Source organism: Megalobrama amblycephala, linkage group LG4 (genome assembly GCF_018812025.1).
Source record: "Megalobrama amblycephala isolate DHTTF-2021 linkage group LG4, ASM1881202v1, whole genome shotgun sequence".
NCBI lineage: Eukaryota > Metazoa > Chordata > Actinopteri > Cypriniformes > Xenocyprididae > Megalobrama > Megalobrama amblycephala.
The window spans coordinates 17,288,985-17,311,911 of record NC_063047.1 but is presented as its reverse complement, the minus strand read 5'-3'; the positions used below and the strand labels follow the sequence as shown (position 1 = coordinate 17,311,911).

General features: G+C 33.3%; 1 protein-coding gene across 2 annotated transcripts in view; it reads right to left on the bottom strand.

The window, feature by feature from the left end:
• Nucleotides 1-22,927, bottom strand: part of pigg (phosphatidylinositol glycan anchor biosynthesis class G) — a 132,050-nt gene that overhangs the window by 54,601 nt on the left and 54,522 nt on the right. The window contains exons 7-9 of one of the 2 annotated variants that reach the window (XM_048187999.1): nucleotides 20,774-20,991; nucleotides 3,256-3,540; nucleotides 903-1,229 (exon numbers count right to left, since the gene is read on the bottom strand). In XM_048187999.1, coding sequence (XP_048043956.1) covers nucleotides 1,206-1,229; nucleotides 3,256-3,540; nucleotides 20,774-20,991 — 527 coding nt within the window. In that variant the 3' untranslated portion in view covers nucleotides 903-1,205. Of the gene's footprint in view, nucleotides 1-902; nucleotides 1,230-3,255; nucleotides 3,541-20,773; nucleotides 20,992-22,927 lie in introns of those variants that run through there. The other variant, XM_048187998.1, reaches the window with a different exon arrangement.

Sequence of the window (22,927 nt, the reverse complement as noted above, 5' to 3'; positions counted from 1 at the left end):
AAACGTTCTCTTAAGACAGAACAGATAATGTTTGAGTGAACACTTGCCAGGACAGATTTTTTTTTTGTTTGTTTTTTTTTGAAATACTGTGATTCTGTGTATATCGGGAAGTCTGTGCGTCTTTGTGCACGTGCTTCGGATTTGTCTCAGCACGAGTAAATTCGTTTTGTTTACATCAGCATGAGTTTGAAAATCACATTTCATTGGTTCATTGGTTCATGCCATCAAGAATTTGCTATGATTATTCACAAAGTTGGAATGCTGTGCTTTAAAACAAACTTGTGCTGAGGGAAGTGAGAAGAGAAAATCTGCATTTTTTTAATGGTCAAAGGAAAGATACTTCTCTCAGAAACATATAAATAGAGATACTTTTAGATGTTTAATTGCTATTTTGAGCATTGGGATTGCTAGATGAAGGCTTAATGAACTCATTTTTGTGAAAACCTCAATTTTGACCAAAATGTACATTTTTCACTTGTAGCTCGAAATTAACCCGTGCGCATTCTGACTCATTTTGCCAGCACGGTTCACATATATTTAGCAGCACAACTGTGTTCAACACTGATAATAATCAGAAATGTTTCTTGAACAGTGAATCATCATCATATTAGAATGATTTCTGAAGGATTATGTGACACTGAAGACTGAAAATTCAGCTTTGATCACAGGAATAAATGACAATTTAAAATATATTCACATAAAGAACAGTTATTTTAAACCGTAATATTTCACTATATTTTTACTGTATTTTTGATCAAATAAATGAAGCATTGGTGAGCAGAAGTATGGAAGCTAAATAACTAAATAAAAAATAAAAAATGAGTGTCAGAATTGTGAGATAAAAACAATTCTGAGAACAAAAAGTCAGAATTGTTAGATAAAAAAGTTGCAATTATAACTTTTATTTTTTAATCAGTTACAGAAACAAGCTTCCATACAGACTTCTTTAAAAAACATATTTTTTTTTTTTTTAAATTCCGACAGGTCCTGTTAACATGAGAAAAACACAGCAAAGCCTGTCTAAAGTATCCAACACACCCAAAGAGACTCCTGTGAACAGAGCTTCTCTACTCGTCCTGAAATAAACCGTCAAGGATAAAATCCTCAATCAGGACTTGTTTTCGGTGCTTAGAGCAAAATGAGAACTCTGCCGGGTCCTCCAGAGACATGAAGCTGCTGTGTGTGAAGCTTCTGATGTTCTCCCATCACACCCTAATGCACAGAGAGGACTACAAGACAGACATTCACAGGTCCACTTCCATGAAAAGTGTAAACATGCCGGCAAAACATCGCTCTGTTTGTTTGAGCCGTCTGACTTCGGCTGCAGCTGGATTTAACCGTTCGGGAGCAGCTGAAAATGTGTCTTTGTGTCAACTGGTTTCTTTTAATTAGCAAAGGTTTTGTCTTTCTTTAAGGGAACTGACTGATTGTAGGCCTCATTAATCTGAGCTTATGCAACTTTTTACTCAAAAACATGAGCGCAGATCAAAAATACAAAACCTGTGCTAACTGAAAGAAAACAAGATGATGCAAAAATCATTTGAAGGAGCTTTCTACAGTTTTGGAGAATATTACATGATACAGTGCTCGCCACTGTTAAGACTAAGTCTATCCCACAAAGCCTCATTTTCATTCATGTTAAAGGGTTAGTTCACCCAAAAATGAAAACAATGTCATTTATTACTCACGATCATGCCGTTTCACACCCGTAAGACCTTAGTTAATCTTTGGAACACAAATTAAAATATTTTTGATGAAATCCGATGTCTCAGTGAGGCGTCCATAGCCAGCAATGACATTTCCTCTCTCAAGATCCATTAATGTACTAAAAACATATTTAAATAAGTTCATGTGAGTACAGTGATTCAATATTACGTAAGAGGATTAGGGCCAAGCAATAATAAAATAATAAAACCATCTCGAGATTAAAGTTGTTAAATTTCGAGAAAAAACTGGTTACATGTCGAGAAAAAAGTCGAAATAAAATGTTGAGAATAAACTCGCTAAATTACGAGAAAAAACTCGTTAAATTTCAAGAAAAAAGTCGAGATAAAATGTTGAGAATAAACTCGTTAAATTACAAGAAAAAAGTTGTTAAATTATGAGAACAAATTCGTAATTTAACAAATTTGTTCTCGTAATTTAACGATATTTTTCTCATAATTTAACGAATTTGTTCTCATAATCTAACGACTTTTTTCTCGTAATTTAATGACTTTATTCTCAACATTTTATCTCGACTTTTTTCTTGAAATTTAACGAGTTTTTTTCTCGTGATTTAATGAGTTTATTCTCAACATTTTATTTCGACTTTTTTCTTGAAATTTAACGAGTTTTTTCTCGTAATTTAACAAGTTTATTCTCAACGTTTTATCTCGACTTTTTTCTTGAAATTTAATGAGTTTTTTTCTCGTGATTTAATGAGTTTATTCTCAACATTTTATTTTGACTTTTTTCTTGAAATTTAACAACTTTAATCTCGAGATGGTTTTATTTTTTTATTATTGCTTGGCCCTAATCCTCTTCCGTACAATATTAATATTATAAAGTGACGAGAATATTTTTGGTGCGCCAAAAAAACTAAATAACGACTTATATAGTGATGGCCGATTTCAAAACACTGCTTCAGGAAGCTTCGGAGCGTTATGAATCTTTTGTATCGAATCATGATTCGGATCGCGTGTCAAACCGCCAAACTGCTGAAATCATCTGACTTTGGCGCTCCGAACCGCTGATTCGACACGCTGATTCATAACGCTCCAAAGCTTCCTGAAGCAATGTTTTGAATCGGCCATCACTAAATAAGTCGATATTTTGTTTTTTTGCTGCACCAAAAATATTCTTTTCGCTTTATAATATTAATATTGAACCACTGCACTCACATGAACTGATTTAAATATGTTTTTAGTACATTAATGGATCTTGAGAGAGGAAACGTCATTGCTGGCTATGCAGGCCTCACTGAGCCATCGGATTTCAACAAAAATATCTTAATTTGTGTTCTGAAGATTAACGAAGGTCTTACGGGTGTGGAACGACATGAGGGTGAGTAATAAATGACAGAATTTTCATTTTTGGGTGAACTAACCCTTTAAATTCAAAATGGCATCTAACCTGAGGTCTAAGGTCTCTGAATCGGGACACAGCTGCTGATTGGTTTGCGCTGTGCCACATGAATTCGAACACAACGGAAGACGTGGGGGAAACATTTGATGATGCTAATGGCGCAGAAACGTTCCTGTCCTTTCCACTCACCTTAGTAGGGGTCTTGTTGCTGGTGGGAATCCTCCTCGCAGCCATTGTGACCAGAGCACACATGAAGGCGGAAGAGAAGAGGATGACGGCGAACACCAGGACCCAGGGGAGAGAGCAGAGGTAGCAGGGCCCGCCGGCGGAGGTGCAGATCAGCACGTGGAGGGCGGAGCCGAACAGACACAGCAGGTAGAAGGGCAGAGAGAGCAGAGAAGACGCCAGCGGGACGTCCACAACCGCCTCCCTGCTCAACGCTTCCGGCATGGCCAACAAGAGCAAGAACAGCACCTGGAGAAACACACAGAGCTTTTCAATTACACACACAAGCTCCATTTACCGCTTATATTAACATCTGTCTTGGGTGATGCCATCACAATCGGTCATTTGAGACCGATAGCGGTTTTACAGCTGGTATTAAGGCTGCTGTAAGTGATTTTCAGGGAATATCACTCATAAAATGGCCCTGGCAGATATCACTGAAATGGCTGTCCTGAGAAATCACACACAGCTCTGTGACAACAAAAGGTCCTGTAAACAGCATAAAAGAATGAGAAACTTTTTAGCCAATCAGAAATGCTCAATGCTTGTCATTTATCTGGGTGTGCAGACATTGGATTGGCTGATGTCAATGGAGGGCGGGGTTTTGGAGAAATGGTGTTTAAGTCACTTGGCTAAGTCAGCAAAATTGCTGAAATCCCTTACAGCAGTTTAGAGCTTCTCCAGTGACCACTTTTGATTGGACGGCATCAGAAGGAAAAGGAAACATATTGTATTTGTTCAGATTGATTGTCTTCTTTAATATTATTCTTTTTCTGCCCAAAACTTGTCTGGATATCATACAGGCATACACACATCCATCAGACAATAAATGGTGTCGTAGTAAGTATTTTCAGTGCATACATACAGAAAATACATTTTCTATATGTATGCACTGTAACATATGTATATGTTATATATATTTAAATATATATAAAGATATAGACCATATAGATATGAACATGGAAAATATGTATTGCAAAATCATTGCTTTTCATGCTGTTTCATTTATGTTTTGCAATTCTTTATTTTTGTTTGCAAAACTTCATTTTTTTCTCCCAATACTCTATTTTCTTTTGCACATTTATTTTCCTCAATACTTTAATTTTCTTTTGCAAAACTTTATTTTTTTGCGTATATATGCTGCATTATATTGACTCCATAGTTTTGCTTTTTCCTTATATTTTCAATGGCCAGATTGAGCAAAACAGACAATATTGTGTCTAAAATAACATAATATTAACTTCTTATTTACTGAACTTGTTCACATTTGCACTCGTGATATTCTGTATATAGTATATACATACACATTTTGGAAATATATATTGTTAATGTTGCTATGTTGCTTGCTATGTTGCTTTTTGAGCATAAACACCATCTGCAAAGTTACGACGCTCAAAGTTCAACGCAAAAGGAGATATTTTCTTTTACAGAAATCACTATTTAAGGACTACAACAAACGGCTGGTAGGGACTACAACGAGCTTCTTCCTGGGTTAGTGACATCACTAACCCTAATATTTACATAAACCCCGCCCCCGAGAACACACAACAAAGGGGGCGTGGCCATGTTGGGCTGCTTTAGAGAAGAGGAAGAGTTGTTGTAGTAGAGTGTTGTTGATGCCGTCATTTTACGGCGGACTGCTTCACAAACGAGGGTCAATTCAACACAAAAGATGAACATGACGGCACATGCTAGTGGATGAGTTGAATCAACTCCACAGCAACTACATCAATTTATCCACTAACCATTCAGAAACGTCTAAAAGTTGTAACTTCTTCCTGAGTCTCTCCATCAGTGTCGACTCCGGTTTGAACAATGTAAGGCTGAACACCGTTACTGACAATCCTCATTTTGGCTGCGTGAGATTCTCCTGCTTTGTTGTTGTTGAGCTGTTAAAGCTCCGCCCTCTTCTGGAAAGGGGGCGGGAGCAGCAGCTCATTTGCATTTAAAGGGACACACAGTGTGTTTTTGCTCACACCCAAATAGGGGCAAATTTGACAAGCTATAATAAATGATCTGTGGGGGATTTTGAGCTGAAACTTCACAGACACATTCTGGGACACCAGAGACTTATATTACATCTTGTGAAAATGGGCATTATAGATCCCTTTTAAACACACACTCTTCATCAGAAGGGTGGTCAGCATGAGTTGCACATCAACGAGGGAAATTATGGGAAATTAATGATAGGGTTTGTCTCCAGTGACATCAGGACATGTATTCATAAACAACCCTAAAGAAAGACTTTAAGAGACAAAAGAAAGACATTATTCACTCAGGAACACAAGTGGCAGAAGGAAATCTCTTGGTAAAGCAAAATCAGCTTTTTTTCAATTGCAATGACAGACAAGAACGGATTGCACGTATCTCAAGCTCTGAGAGATTTTTGATAAAAGCATGAGAGCGGGGCTTTAAAGGAGGACACACGCTGATGTGTCCTTGCCTCCGACTCCCAACAATGCACCGACAGTCAAACGCTCGCTTTGAAACGCACTCACTCTTTTCTTGTCCTCATCCGGGTTCACTCGCTCACGGCTGTCTTCGCTGACATCTCTACGGGATATTACATTTGCGCTGTGAACGATGTGTGAAAAAGTGACATAAAAAAACAAAACTGCAAAAAAAAGTTCTCTCTCAGAACTCAAGCTTGGAGGGTCAGAATCCGCCCCGTTAATATTTAACAGAGAAAAGACACAAACCAGCAATCGTCTGAGATAAAAGCTTGTGGAAACTAGATTTCGAATAAAGGGCAAAAAGAATAAGTGAACAACGGGAGGATGTGATATGAGACAGAAAAATAATACAGCTGAAAGAAACTGAAACCAACGGCAAAATAGAAAAGAAATATTTGTTTAAAGTCAACATGAAATAATTACTTTCATACATTTCATAGTTTCAAAAATAGTAAAATATTATTGTAATTTAAAATAGCCACTTTCTATGGAAGCTTGTTTCTGCAACTAAATAACTGCGACTTTATATCTCACAATTCTGACTTTATAATTCGCAATTCTGACTATGAATTTTGACTTCATAACTCGCAATTCTGACTTTATAAATTCTGACTTTATAACTCGCAATTCTGACTTTATAAATTCTGACTTTATAACTCGCAATTCTGACTTTATAAATTCTGACTTTATAACTCGCAATTCTGACTTTATAAATTCTGACTTTATAACTCGCAATTCTGACTATGAATTTTGACTTTATAACTCGCAATTCTGACTTTATAAATTCTGACTTTATAACTCGCAATTCTGACTTTATAAATTCTGACTTTATAACTTACAATTCTGACTTTATAAATTCTGACTTTATAATTCGCAATTCTGACTTTATAAATTCTGACTTTATAACTCGCAATTCTGACTTTATAAATTCTGACTTTATAATTCGCAATTCTGACTTTATAAATTCTGACTTTATAACTTACAATTCTGACTTTATAAATTCTGACTTATAACTCGCAATTCTGACTATGAATTTTGACTTCATAACTCGCAATTCTGACTTTATAAATTCTGACTTTATAACTTGCAATTCTGACTTTATAAATTCTGACTTTATAATTCGCAATTCTGACTTTATAAATTCTGACTTTATAACTCGCAATTCTGACTTTATAAATTCTGACTTTATAACTCGCAATTCTGACTTTATAACTCACAATTCTGACTTTATAAATTCTGACTTTATAACTCGCAATTCTGACTTTATAAATTCTGACTTTATAACTCACAATTCTGACTATGAATTTTGACTTTATAACTCGCAATTCTGACTTGATAAATTCTTACTTTATAACTTACAATTCCGACTTCATAAATTCTGACTTTATAATTCGCAATTCTGACTTTATTAATTCTGACTTTATAACTCGCAATTCTGACTTTATAAATTCTGACTTTATAATTCGCAATTCTGACTTTATAAATTCTGACTTATAACTCGCAATTCTGACTATGAATTTTGACTTCATAACTCGCAATTCTGACTTTATAAATTCTGACTTTATAACTCGCAATTCTGACTTTATAAATTCTGACTTTATAATTCGCAATTCTGACTTTATAAATTCTGACTTTATAACTCGCAATTCTGATTTTATAAATTCTGACTTTATAACTCACAATTCTGACTTTATAAATTCTGACTTTATAAATTCTGACTTTATAACTCGCAATTCTGACTTTATAAATTCTGACTTTATAACTCACAATTCTGACTTTATAAATTCTGACTTATAACTCGCAATTCTGACTTTATAACACGTAATTCTGATTTTACATCAAACAATTCTGACTTTAAAACTCGCAATCCTGAATATAAATTCTGACTTTATATCATGCAATTCTGGGGGGTATTGCACAAAAGCAAGATAAGGGATTAAGCTGGGATTTTCCAGTTATCCTGGCTGAATTTAGCCCTGACTCGGTTGCATGAAGGGAGGCTAAATTAATCTACATTAAGTTACTATGGAGATTTACACTTTGCAGCTAGCCTGCTCCGGAGCAGGCTAACAACCAGGCTAAGCTGAGCTCCTCTAACACTGACCAATAGGAACGCAATGATATTACAACTGACTCTCTCACATACAATTATTTGACTTTATTAACATATATATATATATATATATATATATATATATAGTGTGTGTGTGTGTGTGTATTATGTGTATATTATTATGCGTGTATATATATATATATATATATATATATATATATATATATATATATATATATATATATATATATATATATATATATATATATATATATAATACACACATTTACTAAATTGTGCTAAATAAAAACATATATTGGTGTTAAGTTTTTACATTAAGACATTTTTATTATTTTAATATTTTATTAAAAGGTAAGTATGATGAGAAACAAAACATTTAAAGAGAAGTAATTTCTTAAAAATTAAGTGTTATATAGCCCACTGAATCATTCTCAGACTTAATGCTGACAACAATGGAAGCACTTGGGAGAGAACTGTCAGGAGACTTATTTCTTAGCACAGAAGAATACAAGAGGATTACCAAATCATTGTTTTAAGTGTGAAAATATAGCAAAAGTAACACAGAAATTCAAAATCAATAAACCTGTGACAAGGCCCCTGAAACAATCAGGCCTTCATTTGTAAGCTTTCATTAAGTGATGAGTGATTTTTTTGCTAGACAAAGAGCAGGAGAAATACCAATGAGTGTTTCAGAGCCAGCAAAAGCTATGAGAAGAGTGACAGAGTAAGATGCAGCCTGCTGAAGTGGCATGCATGGTTGTTGTCCACACTGAAACTACCCACTGTAGTCAAAGCACAATAAAGTCAGCTAGCCTTTTCCAAGGCCCATATTTAATCTATACTCTGGTCTCATATATATATATATATATATATATATATATATATATATATATATATATATATATATATATATATATATATTGAAATTCAGGTTGATTAGGACACTTTTTGCTATTGAAAAGACTGGGAAAAAGTGTCCTAATCAACCTGAATTTTATATATATATATATATATATATAAGTTTTCCTTTCTTACTGGCTAAATGTTTTGTGCCCAATATTTAATTAGATTGTTATAAAATATATGAATACATTTCTCTCTGGTTTTGTTTGACAGTAGTACTCTTTATGGTTAAAAATTAAAATTAATATGCACAGACTAAATTTTAATTGGTAAGATGAATCTAAACTCAGTAATTGTCCCAAAGTATATTGATTTACCCCATTACAATAGTCCATTTACAGTTACTATCATAAAAATACACTTACTTGTAGGTTTGAAAGTGTACATAAGGCACATTTAATGTCCAACATCAAATATTTTAGCGAAATGTATATTTTAGAATTACTGCGCTTCTATTGCGTCCCGTCTGTTTAGCGCGCATGCGCGCAACAGCGCTCGTTCAATGTGAAGTTTAGCCTCAAAATGGAAATATTTGCATTACTTTCTAACATTTACAGATGGAGAATAAACTTGTGAAAAGTAAGTTATGCACTAAGGAAAACATCATGTCTCAAATGCATAAAATAGCACAAAATGTATGCCGTTTCCTATGGTGGATCGATTTGATCCATGATCGACCTCTAGGGCTGCTTAAGAAAAGCGTGCACGCTAAATTATCTTGACTAGGTGAACCTGGATCGAATTAGCGGGACTGCGTGAACTTCAATTACCTTTTATGAAACCGTTTTAGCCCAAACTCATTTGTTAGGTTAATTCAAGTCAGGTTTTGGAGTTTAATCCTCGCTTTTCTTAGCATCTTTTATGAAACAGCCCTCTGACTGTATAACATGCAATTCTGACTTTATAAATTCTGACTTTATAACTCGCAATTCTGACTTTATAACTCACAATTCTGACTTTATAAATTCTGACTTTACATCACGCAATTCTGACTTTATAAATTCTGACTTTATGTCACGCAATTCTGACTATAAATTCTGACTTTATATCACACAATTCTGACTTTATAACTTGTAATTCTGACTTTATATCACGCAATTCTGACTTTATAAATTCTGACTTTATATCACGCAATTCTGACTATAAATTCTGACTTTATATCACACAATTCTGACTTTATAACATGCAATTCTGACTTTATAACTTGTAATTCTGACTTTATATCACGCAATTCTGACTATAAATTCTGACTTTATAAATTCTGACTTTATATCACACAATTCTGACTTTATAACATGCAATTCTGACTTTATAACATGCAATTCTGACTTTATATCACGCAATTCTGACTTTATAAATTCTGACTTTATATCACACAATTCTGACTATAAATTCTGACTTTATATCACGCAATTCTGACTTTATAAATTCTGACTTTATATCACACAGTTCTGACTTTATAACTCGCAATTCTGATTTTATTTCACACAATTCTGGCTTTATAACATGCAATTCTGAATTTATAACAATTCTGACTTTATATCTCACAATTCTGGCTTTATAACTCGCAATTCTGACTTTATAACTCGCAATTCTGACTTTATAAATTCTGACTTTATATCACACAATTCTGACTATAAATTCTGACTTTATATCACACAGTTCTGACTTTATAACATGCAATTCTGACTTTATAACTTGCAATTCTGACTTTATAAATTCTGACTTTATATCACGCAATTCTGACTTTATATCATGCAATTCTGACTTTATAACATGTAATTCTGACTTTATAAATTCTGACTTTATATCTCGCAATTCTGACTTTATAATTCGCAATTCTGACTTTATAAATTCTGACTTTATAACTTACAATTCTGACTTTATAAATTCTGACTTATAACTCGCAATTCTGACTATGAATTTTGACTTCATAACTCGCAATTCTGACTTCATAAATTCTGACTTTATAACTCGCAATTCTGACTTTATAAATTCTGACTTATAACTCGCAATTCTGACTTTATAACACGTAATTCTGATTTTACATCAAACAATTCTGACTTTAAAACTCGCAATTCTGAATATAAATTCTGACTTTATATCATGCAATTCTGACTGTATAACATGCAATTCTGACTTTATAAATTCTGACTTTATAACTCGCAATTCTGACTTTATAACTCACAATTCTGACTATGAATTTTGACTTCATAACTCGCAATTCTGACTATGAATTTTGACTTCATAACTCGCAATTCTGACTTTATAAATTCTGACTTTATAACTCACAATTCTGACTTTATAAATTCTGACTTTACATCACGCAATTCTGACTTTATAAATTCTGACTTTATATCACGTAATTCTGACTATAAATTCTGACTTTATATCACACAATTCTGACTTTATAACATGCAATTCTGACTTTATAACTTGTAATTCTGACTTTATATCACGCAATTCTGACTTTATAAATTCTGACTTTATAAATTCTGACTTTATATCACGCAATTCTGACTTTATAACATGCAATTCTGACTTTATAACTCGCAATTCTGACTTTATAAATTCTGACTTTATATCACGCAATTCTGACTTTATAAATTCTGACTTTATATCACACAATTCTGACTTTATAACATGCAATTCTGACTTTATAACTTGTAATTCTGACTTTATATCACGCAATTCTGACTTTATAAATTCTGACTTTATATCACGCAATTCTGACTTTATAACATGCAATTCTGACTTTATAACATGCAATTCTGACTTTATATCACGCAATTCTGACTGTATAACATGCAATTCTGACTTTATAACTCGCAATTCTGACTTTATAAATTCTGACTTTATATCACGCAATTCTGACTTTATTAATTCTGACTTTATATCACACAATTCTGACTATAAATTCTGACTTTATATCACGCAATTCTGACTTTATAAATTCTGATTTTATTTCACACAATTCTGGCTTTATAACATGCAATTCTGACTTTATATCTCACAATTCTGGCTTTATAACTCGCAATTCTGACTTTATAAATTCTGACTTTATATCACACAATTCTGACTATAAATTCTGACTTTATATCACACAGTTCTGACTTTATAACATGCAATTCTGACTTTATAACTTGCAATTCTGACTTTATAAATTCTGACTTTATATCACGCAATTCTGACTTTATAACATGCAATTCTGACTTTATAACTTGTAATTCTGACTTTATAAATTCTGACTTTATATCTCGCAATTCTGACTTTATAAATTCTGACTTTATAACTTACAATTCTGACTTTATAAATTCTGACTTATAACTCGCAATTCTGACTATGAATTTTGACTTCATAACTCGCAATTCTGACTTTATAAATTCTGACTTTATAACTCGCAATTCTGACTTTATAAATTCTGACTTATAACTCGCAATTCTGACTTTATAACACGTAATTCTGATTTTACATCAAACAATTCTGACTTTAAAACTCGCAATTCTGAATATAAATTCTGACTTTATATCATGCAATTCTGACTGTATAACATGCAATTCTGACTTTATAAATTCTGACTTTATAACTCGCAATTCTGACTTTATAACTCACAATTCTGACTATGAATTTTGACTTCATAACTCGCAATTCTGACTATGAATTTTGACTTCATAACTCGCAATTCTGACTTTATAAATTCTGACTTTATAACTCACAATTCTGACTTTATAAATTCTGACTTTACATCACGCAATTCTGACTTTATAAATTCTGACTTTATATCACGTAATTCTGACTATAAATTCTGACTTTATATCACACAATTCTGACTTTATAACATGCAATTCTGACTTTATAACTTGTAATTCTGACTTTATATCACGCAATTCTGACTTTATAAATTCTGACTTTATAAATTCTGACTTTATATCACGCAATTCTGACTTTATAACATGCAATTCTGACTTTATAACTCGCAATTCTGACTTTATAAATTCTGACTTTATATCACGCAATTCTGACTTTATAAATTCTGACTTTATATCACACAATTCTGACTTTATAACATGCAATTCTGACTTTATAACTTGTAATTCTGACTTTATATCACGCAATTCTGACTTTATAAATTCTGACTTTATATCACGCAATTCTGACTTTATAACATGCAATTCTGACTTTATAACATGCAATTCTGACTTTATATCACGCAATTCTGACTGTATAACATGCAATTCTGACTTTATAACTCGCAATTCTGACTTTATAAATTCTGACTTTATATCACGCAATTCTGACTTTATTAATTCTGACTTTATATCACACAATTCTGACTATAAATTCTGACTTTATATCACGCAATTCTGACTTTATAAATTCTGATTTTATTTCACACAATTCTGGCTTTATAACATGCAATTCTGACTTTATATCTCACAATTCTGGCTTTATAACTCGCAATTCTGACTTTATAAATTCTGACTTTATATCACACAATTCTGACTATAAATTCTGACTTTATATCACACAGTTCTGACTTTATAACATGCAATTCTGACTTTATAACTTGCAATTCTGACTTTATAAATTCTGACTTTATATCACGCAATTCTGACTTTATAACATGCAATTCTGACTTTATAACTTGTAATTCTGACTTTATAAATTCTGACTTTATATCTCGCAATTCTGACTTTATAACTCGCAATTCTGACTTTATAAATTCTGACTTTACATCAAGCAATTCTGACTTTATAAATTCTGATTTTATTTCACACAATTCTGGCTTTATAACATGCAATTCTGAATTTATAACACAATTATGACTTTATATCTCACAATTCTGGCTTTATAACTCGCAATTCTGACTTTATATCTCGCAATTCTGGCTTTATAACTCATAATTGTGACTTTATAAGTCTCAATTGTGAGTTTATCTCTCACAGTTACAATTACCTTTTTTTTTTAAATTTCATGGCAGAAACAACCTTACATATTTTTTTTATGTGAATATATAGTAAAATATAATTTATATCCTGTGATCAAAGCTGAATTTTCAGCATCATTACTCCAGTCTTCAGTGTCACATGATCCTTCAGAAATCATTCTGATATGATGATTTGCTGCAAAGGTAGTGCATGTAGAAATGAACCAAGATGAATACATGCTGTAAAGGTATTTTTCATTGTTAGTTCATTGCATTAGTGTTAGTGTTATTATAAAGAATTATCTAGATGTTTTTCTTGAACAAAATATATTATGTTTTAAGAGCTAACTCTGTTTCTGTGCAGATGACGACACCATCCTCTCCATCCTATTTGGACAGGACTGGTCGTCCCCAAGGAGGTCAGGTCAATTTGTTTCACAGCTGTACTTTGCGTTTTCAATCCCGTCCAAATTGAACACGTCTGTGTTTTTCCTCACACAGCTTCTGTAAAAATTACAGAGCACCTGTAATTGCTGAGTGTTTTTGGAAACCTCCAGAGTCCTCTAATGCTGCTGGGAAAGGAATGGCTATTGTGGTTCTTTTTCAAAACACTTCTCCTCGTTTATTTTGACCTTTCGTCCAACACTGTGACTAAAGCTAATTGGTGCACTTCATTACGGTGTAGACCTTTAGCCAGCATGCTGGGTAAAGTTGGCAAATCGGTTGTTCGATTTATCAAGCATGTAAACTCAGATTCTTGTGGTCAGCACATTTGTAGTCTTGTTAGTTATGGTTGTCAAAAACAGTTTTCAGGTTGCATTTCTAAAAATAAAAAAAAAATAAAAAAAATGCTGCTAACCATATAATCATGCATTTTAAATAATAAAATCAACTTTTTAAAATGGAAAGAGAAAACGATTCATTTATTTTGCCAATGACATGTATGCACAATCAAACTGGGCGGTACAAATTAGTAAAATCGAATTAAATTAGATAGATGACAGTATGGACAGATTGCATATTATGACCACTATGGAGGCCTAAAACTAATCCATCCATTGTCGTTCTATCCATCTACCCATCTATCCATCCTATTATTCCGTCTATCTATACCTGTCTGTCTGTCTGTCTGTCTATACCCGTCTGTCTATCTATACCTGTCTGTCTATCTATACCTGTCTGTCTGTCTGTCTGTCTATACCGGTCTGTCTGTCTAGATAGATAGATAAAGAAATATTAGATATTAGACATAAATAAATAAATAAATAATTAAATAATATGAAAACAAACAAAAGAATAAATGATGATATAACAATTATAATAAATTTTAATGTAATCTTGGAATTATTATTGTTTTTTATAATTTCCTTAATTTATTCTTGTCTGTATTTCTTTTTAAATTTCTTTTTATTCTTTTTAACTTTATTTCATATATTTATATTTATTTATTCTTTATTTTTTCATTTAGTATTATATTTATTTATTTAAGCATTCATTTATTTTATTTATTTTCTTTATTCCCACATTTACATCATGCACACTGAAACAAAAAATAAATAAATACATACATGTGGGAATAAAGAAATATAAAAATAAATGAATGCATAAATATATACAAAAATAAATGAAAGAGTATATAAAAGAATAACAATAAATGTACAAATAAATACAGAAAATAATAAATGAAGGAAAAAAGTAATACAACTTAAAAAATTCAGTATTAAATTTAAATAAAAATGAATTACATTTGTTTTATCAAGTAATTTATTCCTTTATTTTCCAATTATTTATTTTGATTTATTTTATTTAATTTGCTTGTTTGTTTTTTTTTGTTTTGTTTTTTTGGACCTCCGTAGACCTCATCCATAAAAAAAAAAAAAAAAGTGTATAATTAAATCTCAATATCTGATTTCATGGCTCCTGAAGTAAAACCAGCTGAAATCCACCCCATTTCTTCTCATTGAACATCTTGTTTAACTTTGAAATACATCACATTACAGGCTTTGCAAACAATGTTTCATGTTGCTTTTAATTGCTGGCCTTCAGACAACAAAACTGGAGAAGAGTCATTTGAAAAGTTTGGTTTGAGAAGTGCATTTGTTGTTCGTTTGACTCTGGGCAGATGTTACGGAGAGTGTGTGGTATTCATTTATGTGTAGTCGGCCCTCAGGAGAGACAGAGTCTTACAGCTGCCAATGAATCTAAATGATGTTATTTCATGCGCTTCACCTCAAGAGAAGAAGACTTTACACAAGCAGACTTCATAAAGACTGCACCACCTTGAATAACAAGAAAACACATTCCGTTGGGGAAATATAGTGTGAGAGGGTCGAAATTAAAGGGCTACTTCACCACTGGCAAAATGGGCTTTTAATAAAAAAAACTTTTCTGTAGAAAGGTGAAAAAAATGGAAAACAGACAAGAGAAGACAAGAGTTGTCTTTCCTTTTGTAAATACCCCATCCAATGCCACTCCCGGTCTGCTCCTATAGAGTGCATTAGTGCCCGCCCACTTTTTCCAGTGGTTCCGGAAGTATTTTTCCCATTCATTTCTCCCATAGGGATTTAATAACGTCTTTGTTAAAACATTATAAACCACAAACCAAACCAACCACACGAGGAGAATCACAACACTACAAACTTTGATTTGAAGCAAAAAAAATGTTTGACAAAAATACAAAGGACTGTGAACTTGACCGCTTTAGTGAGGGAAAGAACTACACTCCCATAAAGCATTGCAAACAGCATAATCAAATTAAAAACGATGGAGAAATATAACACTACTCATTTACAAATGTTGATTATATCAATAAAAGCAATCTATTTCAAGTTTATTGCAAAATATGCATATGCATATATATATTTTATTTTTTTCCAAAAAATTTTAGCACTCAACTACGTCATTTGCAGTGCTTCATGGGAGTGGGCGGAGCTAAAGAGCCATTTTGGTGCGTTTTACTTGTCTCGACTCTCTGATTGGAGGAATTTTCTCTGCAGAATTATGGGTAATGTAGTTTTTCCACCACAAATTCTGCTGTTAAACATATCTTATTGCTTTAAAAAACATGAAATAATGCAGGCTGATGGCTTCAGCATAAGCAAATTTCATCGATTAACAACCTCACAGCTCACAGTAGGGCCGTCTTTAAAGGTTTATGAGTTACAGTTTAAAATCAATTTCCATTTGGAGTTTTTACACAATCTGGTAGACTTTTGCTGACAAATAAACATGAACTTATCGGTCCAGAAAAAGTTGACGTTCATTTACATACATTACCCACACTGTATCAATACAAAGTGAGTTAAAAATCGACAAACTTATGCCGAGTGTGAGTTCTTAAAGTGACAGTGCACTGTTTACTCACTCCTCATGTTGTTTTATCCAGTAAACTACAGTCTGGCTATAAAATAAGCATGCCAAAATAATGAGTTAATGAATACTCAACCCCACATTATCTCATTTTGATGAGAAGAACATAAAATATTAGCCAAAAAATTACTCAAAATATCATGACATTTTATAAGGTTATTTTGTCATTTAATATCAGAGTCTGATGCCCCGCCCCCTCCATTATGTAATTAACATAAGTGGGCATGAAGTGTCCAACATCCCAACATTTTTTCATTTAATTAAGTGCATCATTCAGGTATTTAAAGTGCACTTATTCTATTTGTAATATCAGCGTGAACGCACGACTCACACTATAGTTGTGAGACTCTTTTCGCGCGTGAGCTAAAGACCTTTTCCAGCCAGAGTTCAACAGCTATATTTGCTAAGTGCAATCCATTACTGAAGCACTACAGTCTTCAAACAGTCGATTCCTCATCCGGTCAATGAGATCTAAAGGACACAGTGTCCACCGGGATGCGAGACTGGAGAATGTCAGAAGGTTTGAGGTCAACCAGCGGGTCACATGAGATGCGGGTCGAGTGATTTGTATTTTCACAGCCTAAGGCCTTAAAATGGTTTGTGCATTATATATTTTCAAAATCGAATAGTCTAGATCGCACAAGCTAGTCGTAGCAAAATCCTGTGTTCTTAGGCTGATTTTACTGATATTCTCTACTGTCTAACAGTAATATTTGAAAGAGTCTCTTCTGCTCACCTAAGCTGCATTTATTTGATGAAAAATACAGTAAAAAAATGTGAAATGTACAATTTAAAACAGCTGTTTTCTATGTGAATATATAGTAAAGTGTAATTTATTTCTGTGTTCAAAGCTGAATTTTCAGCATCATTACTCCAGTCTTCAGTGTCACATGATCCTTCAGAAATCATTCTAATATGATGATTTGCTGCTCAAGAAACATTTATTATTATTATCAATGCTGAAAACTGTGATACATTTACATTTTTAGAATTCTTTGATGAATAGAACATTCAAAAGAACACCATTTATTTAAAATATAATTCTTTTGTAACATTTTAAATTGCTGAATAAAACCTCCAGGACTGAAACAAGTCAGATTGATGAAAGATTATGAAATATAAAGAAACATCTTTACAGGAAAATCATGAACTGATGAATCATGCACAAAAAGACCAGGAACCCGTATGAAGAAAGCAAACGGTCAGTTTTGATTCCATGTTGACTTTAGGAAATAAGGAAGAGTGGAAAACAGGATTGTGAAGGCTGAAGGAATGAACTCCGGAGAGCCAAGAACCCGCGCCAGGCTGATCTGAACTCCGCCGTGAGGGCTGGCGAGCTCTTTATTGTTAATTAGAGAGAAGAGAGGGACTAATTACGCTCATAATGAGTTGGCAGGGTGAGGGGTGTAAATGAGACGAGAGGCTGCAGTCCTTCAAACTCAGACATTGATCCTCCTTCACGGCACTGTAAGACCTCCGAACTCAACTCAACTCACGTCTCGCCGCTGTTCTGCCCATTATGAGCCGAAGGGAGGAAAGGAATTCAATGGAAATATATAGAGAAGCCTCGATTAATTAAACAAATACAAAGCTGTACGGCACAGTCATGCACCAGGACACTGATCGCTCGACCAACAAACAACTGAAAATAAAACTTTACACAAATGTCCAGTAAACCAAAAAGACAGATATGTAATGTGTGTGTGTGTGTGTGTGTATATAGCGTTTAATTGTCATACAAATAACGTTACAAAAATGGTATTCAAATAGGCATCATGCAAAATATAAATTCTTCTTCATTTCTCTGTAATCTTTAGCTAATCTAAAATTAGTTGTACTCATATATTTTCAGTGGCTAATGGTGGATATAATATACGCCAATATAAATATATAATGGATTTTAAAGGTGTCCTAGAATTAAAAATTGAATTTACCTCGGCATAGTTGAATAACAAGAGTTCAGTACATGGAAATGACATACAGTGAGTCTCAAACTCTTGTTTCCTCCTTCTTATATAAATCTCATTTGTTTAAAAGACCTCAGAAGAACAGGTGAATCTCAATATAACACCGACTGTTACGTAACAGTCGGGATCATTAATATGTACGCCCCCAATATTTGCATATGCCAGCTCATGTTCAAGGCATTAGACAAGGGCAGCCAGTATTAACGTCTGGATCTGTGCACAGCTGAATCATCAGACTAGGTAAGCAAACAAGGACAATAGCGAAAAATGGCAGATGGAGCAATAATAACTGACATGATCCATGATATCATGATATTTTTAATGATATTTGTAAATTGTCTTTATAAATGTTTCATTAGCATGTTGCTAATGTACTGTTAAATGTGGTTAAAGTTACCATCGTTTCTTACTGTATTCACGGAGACAAGAGCCGTCGCTATTTTCATTTTTAAACACTTGCAGTCTGTATAATTCATAAACACAACTTCATTCTTTATAAATCTCTCCAACAGTGTAGCATTAGCCATTAGCCATGGAGCACAGCCTCAAACTCATTCAGAATCAAATGTAAACATCCAAATAAATACAATACTCGCATAATCCGATGCATGCATGCAGAATGCATGACGAACACTTTGTAAAGGTCCATTTTTAGGGTTATATTAGCTGTGTGAACTTTGTTTATGCAATGATAGAGTCGAGAGCTCGGGAGGGGGCGGAGAGCGCGAGCAATTAAAGAGCCGCAGCCTGAATCTGTGCATTTCTAATTATGCCCCAAAATAGACCGTTAAAAAATGAATTTAAAAAAAATCTATGGGGTATTTTGAGCTGAAACTTCACAGACACATTCAGGGGACACCTTAGACTTATATTACATCTTGTAAAAAAACGTTCGATGGCACCTTTAATGAAATTAATACTTTTATTCAGCAAAGGAGCATTAAATTGATTTAAAGAGACAGTAAAGTAAAAAGATTTCTAATAAATGCTGTTCTTTTGAAATTTCTATTCATCAAAGAATCCCGAAAAATACAATTTATGATGGTTTTCACAAAAATCTGAAGCAGTACAACTGTTTTCAACATTGATAATAATCAGAAATGTTTCTTGAGCAGCAAATCATCATATTAGAATGATTTCTGAAGGATCATGTGACACTGAAGACTGGAGTAATGATGCTGAAAATTCAGCTTTGATCACAGGAATAAATTATAGTTTACTATATATTCACATAGAAAACAGATATTTTTAATAGTAATAATATTACTGTATCAAATAAATGCAGCCTTGATAAGCAGAAAGAGACATTTAACTCTATATTTTACTTTTCACATTGTTATATTTTAAATGTATTTTAAACAAATGTGTTTATTTTGAACATTTATTTTACTCAAAATTATTGAAAAAAGTCTCTTCACAGTTCTGCCTGTAGATTGTGAAAGAGATGACATTTAACTGGCTAAATAAATAATTTTTTATCACTAGTTAAAACTGCTTTCACGTGTAATTTAGTGACATGTATCATACACCTTCCAAATTTCAAATTCACCAGGAAATGAGTTTTACGAAGTGTTAAATGCTTTAGTTTCGGTATGACTACAAGTGATAGACTTGGAGGAACACGTGTTAAAACCTGCCTGAATAAAGTTACAGCTGAAACCTTGAATAAAGTTTGTGTCTGCATACTCAATTTAACATGAACAAAAGCCAGACTGTGAGTAATGCGAGCCTCGTTTCCATTCTCATGGACTGAAATGTGTGTCTTCTCAGTATGAAAGCTCTCTCTCACCTGCAGCATGAAGATCATGCCCATGATCATGGAGTACATGTCGTATTTGCCCAGCTGTTTGCCCAGAGCTGAACTCATGGCCTTCAGGGCCTCCAGATACTGTTTCAGAACCTTCTTGCCCATGTTGCTCAGAACCTCAGACGTGTTTCCATCCACATAGAGCTTCATCCAGCTTCCGTGAGACTTCTCCGCCACGCGAAACAACTCGTAACCGTCCTCTGTGAGAGAGAAAGAGAGGAGCAAAAGAAATTTAACAGACATAAACAATGACTTTAAACAATGATTTTAAATGCTTTGTTACTGCTAAGGAACACAATAACTTAAATTAAATTATTTAAATTAAATTAACACAATTACTAAAATAAAATACATTAAAAAATACAAACCTAATAAAATTAAATGATTAATACACCTAATAAAATCAAAATAAATTACACAATTAATAAGATAAAATACATAAAAAAATACTAAATCCCCTAATAAAAATGACTGATGAAATCAGAACGCAAGTGACTGATTATTAAATTACAATAAAATAAAATAAAAAATACAAAAACCCCTAATAAAAATCATTACAATTACAACAGGGTTTCAGCGCTTCACCGCAATCAGCAATTACCAGGGTTCAAGTGTTTTAAGACCTTTAATTGTATGTACTGTATAAAATATACTATCTATTATTTAACAAGCCTGTAAGCAGCAAAATCAGAGAGGAAAAAGACCATTTTAGACATTTATATATGCAAAATAAAATAAATAAATAAAATGTAATTCACTTAATTTGTAATATTCATGTATGCATGCATGCATAGCACTTTTGGCATAGCAATATATATATATATATATATATATATATATATATATATATATATATATATATATATATATATATATATATATATATTTATTCACCAAATAATGATTTTGCATGATGTGGCTTTATATACTAGCCCCGATTTCACAGCCTAGTCCCAGACTAAAATGCATGTTTGAATTGTTTGAGCAATTCCAAAAAGAGGTCGTCGCACCATTGGTGCTCGGGCTCTAATAAAATTAGAATCAGTGCACCATCTTGGATTCTTTTCACTGAGCTCATTGCAATGCATTCTTATCAAAGAATAAATGTGATGCTGGCCAAAAGAAGGTGTTTTAGACAGCATAATTGTATTTCATAACAGCTTTCATGATGCTTGAATGCTCACTATGTTCTGAAACAGAGCCTCAGTGTTATGAAGACACCACGAGGAGGCTGTTGCATAAGAAGCAGGTGTCTGCTGGCTGTTTTAAAGCAGACAGACACTAAGGGCCTCACAGCGGGATCTCAGAGTGAGCTAACAGGCACGTCTGCCTACAGGACCCCTCCGTCTCGCTCTGTGCCTCTCTCTGTCTAATGTGTCTCTCCACATCTCTGAGCTCTGATTCTCCACACAACTGATGCGTGTAGAATGACACGCACACAACGGGAAACACACCTGACCCGAGAATTAAACGCACGAGGCTCTCTGAAATATGTCTGAGTGCAATTTAAAATGCATTAGGTGTAAACGCGAATCTTCTATCTACAGTCTTTCAGCTCAACTACTGGCACAGACAAACAGTTTAAGCAAGTCGACATGAAACAGACGTTGTGCTGGTCTTTTCTTCTCTATTGTGACGTATATATCCAAGTGAAATGCTTCTGGAACAGAAACAAATATAGGGCGGGGCTTGATTTTGTCTGTGAGGAATTGATTGGATGGTTGTGGTTTGCTATTGGTGGATCTCATGTGAGTGACAGGTTGCCCCGCCCTCATCATCAGAGAAGAGATGTTGATGCAAGAGTGAGGCACACAAACTGCTACCTGACATTGCTACAACATTCTATATTTTAATGACAGACATTTGAGGAAAAAAAAAAAAAAAAAAAAGAAGAGAACTGAGCCACAGTAAAACAAGGACACACATTAAGTATGTACAACAAACAACCCGCTGGCATTGAGGTGGCCAAGCATGCATACTTATTGTATAACATACTAAAAGCATCCACTTAAAACAGCATCTTTATACAATAAGCCTCTCAAATGCAAACTGTTTGCACGCACAACACGAATTACTTTAAATATAATAGCCAAATTATCTAAAGACACTAATGCAAAAACGTACAAACATGTCCTG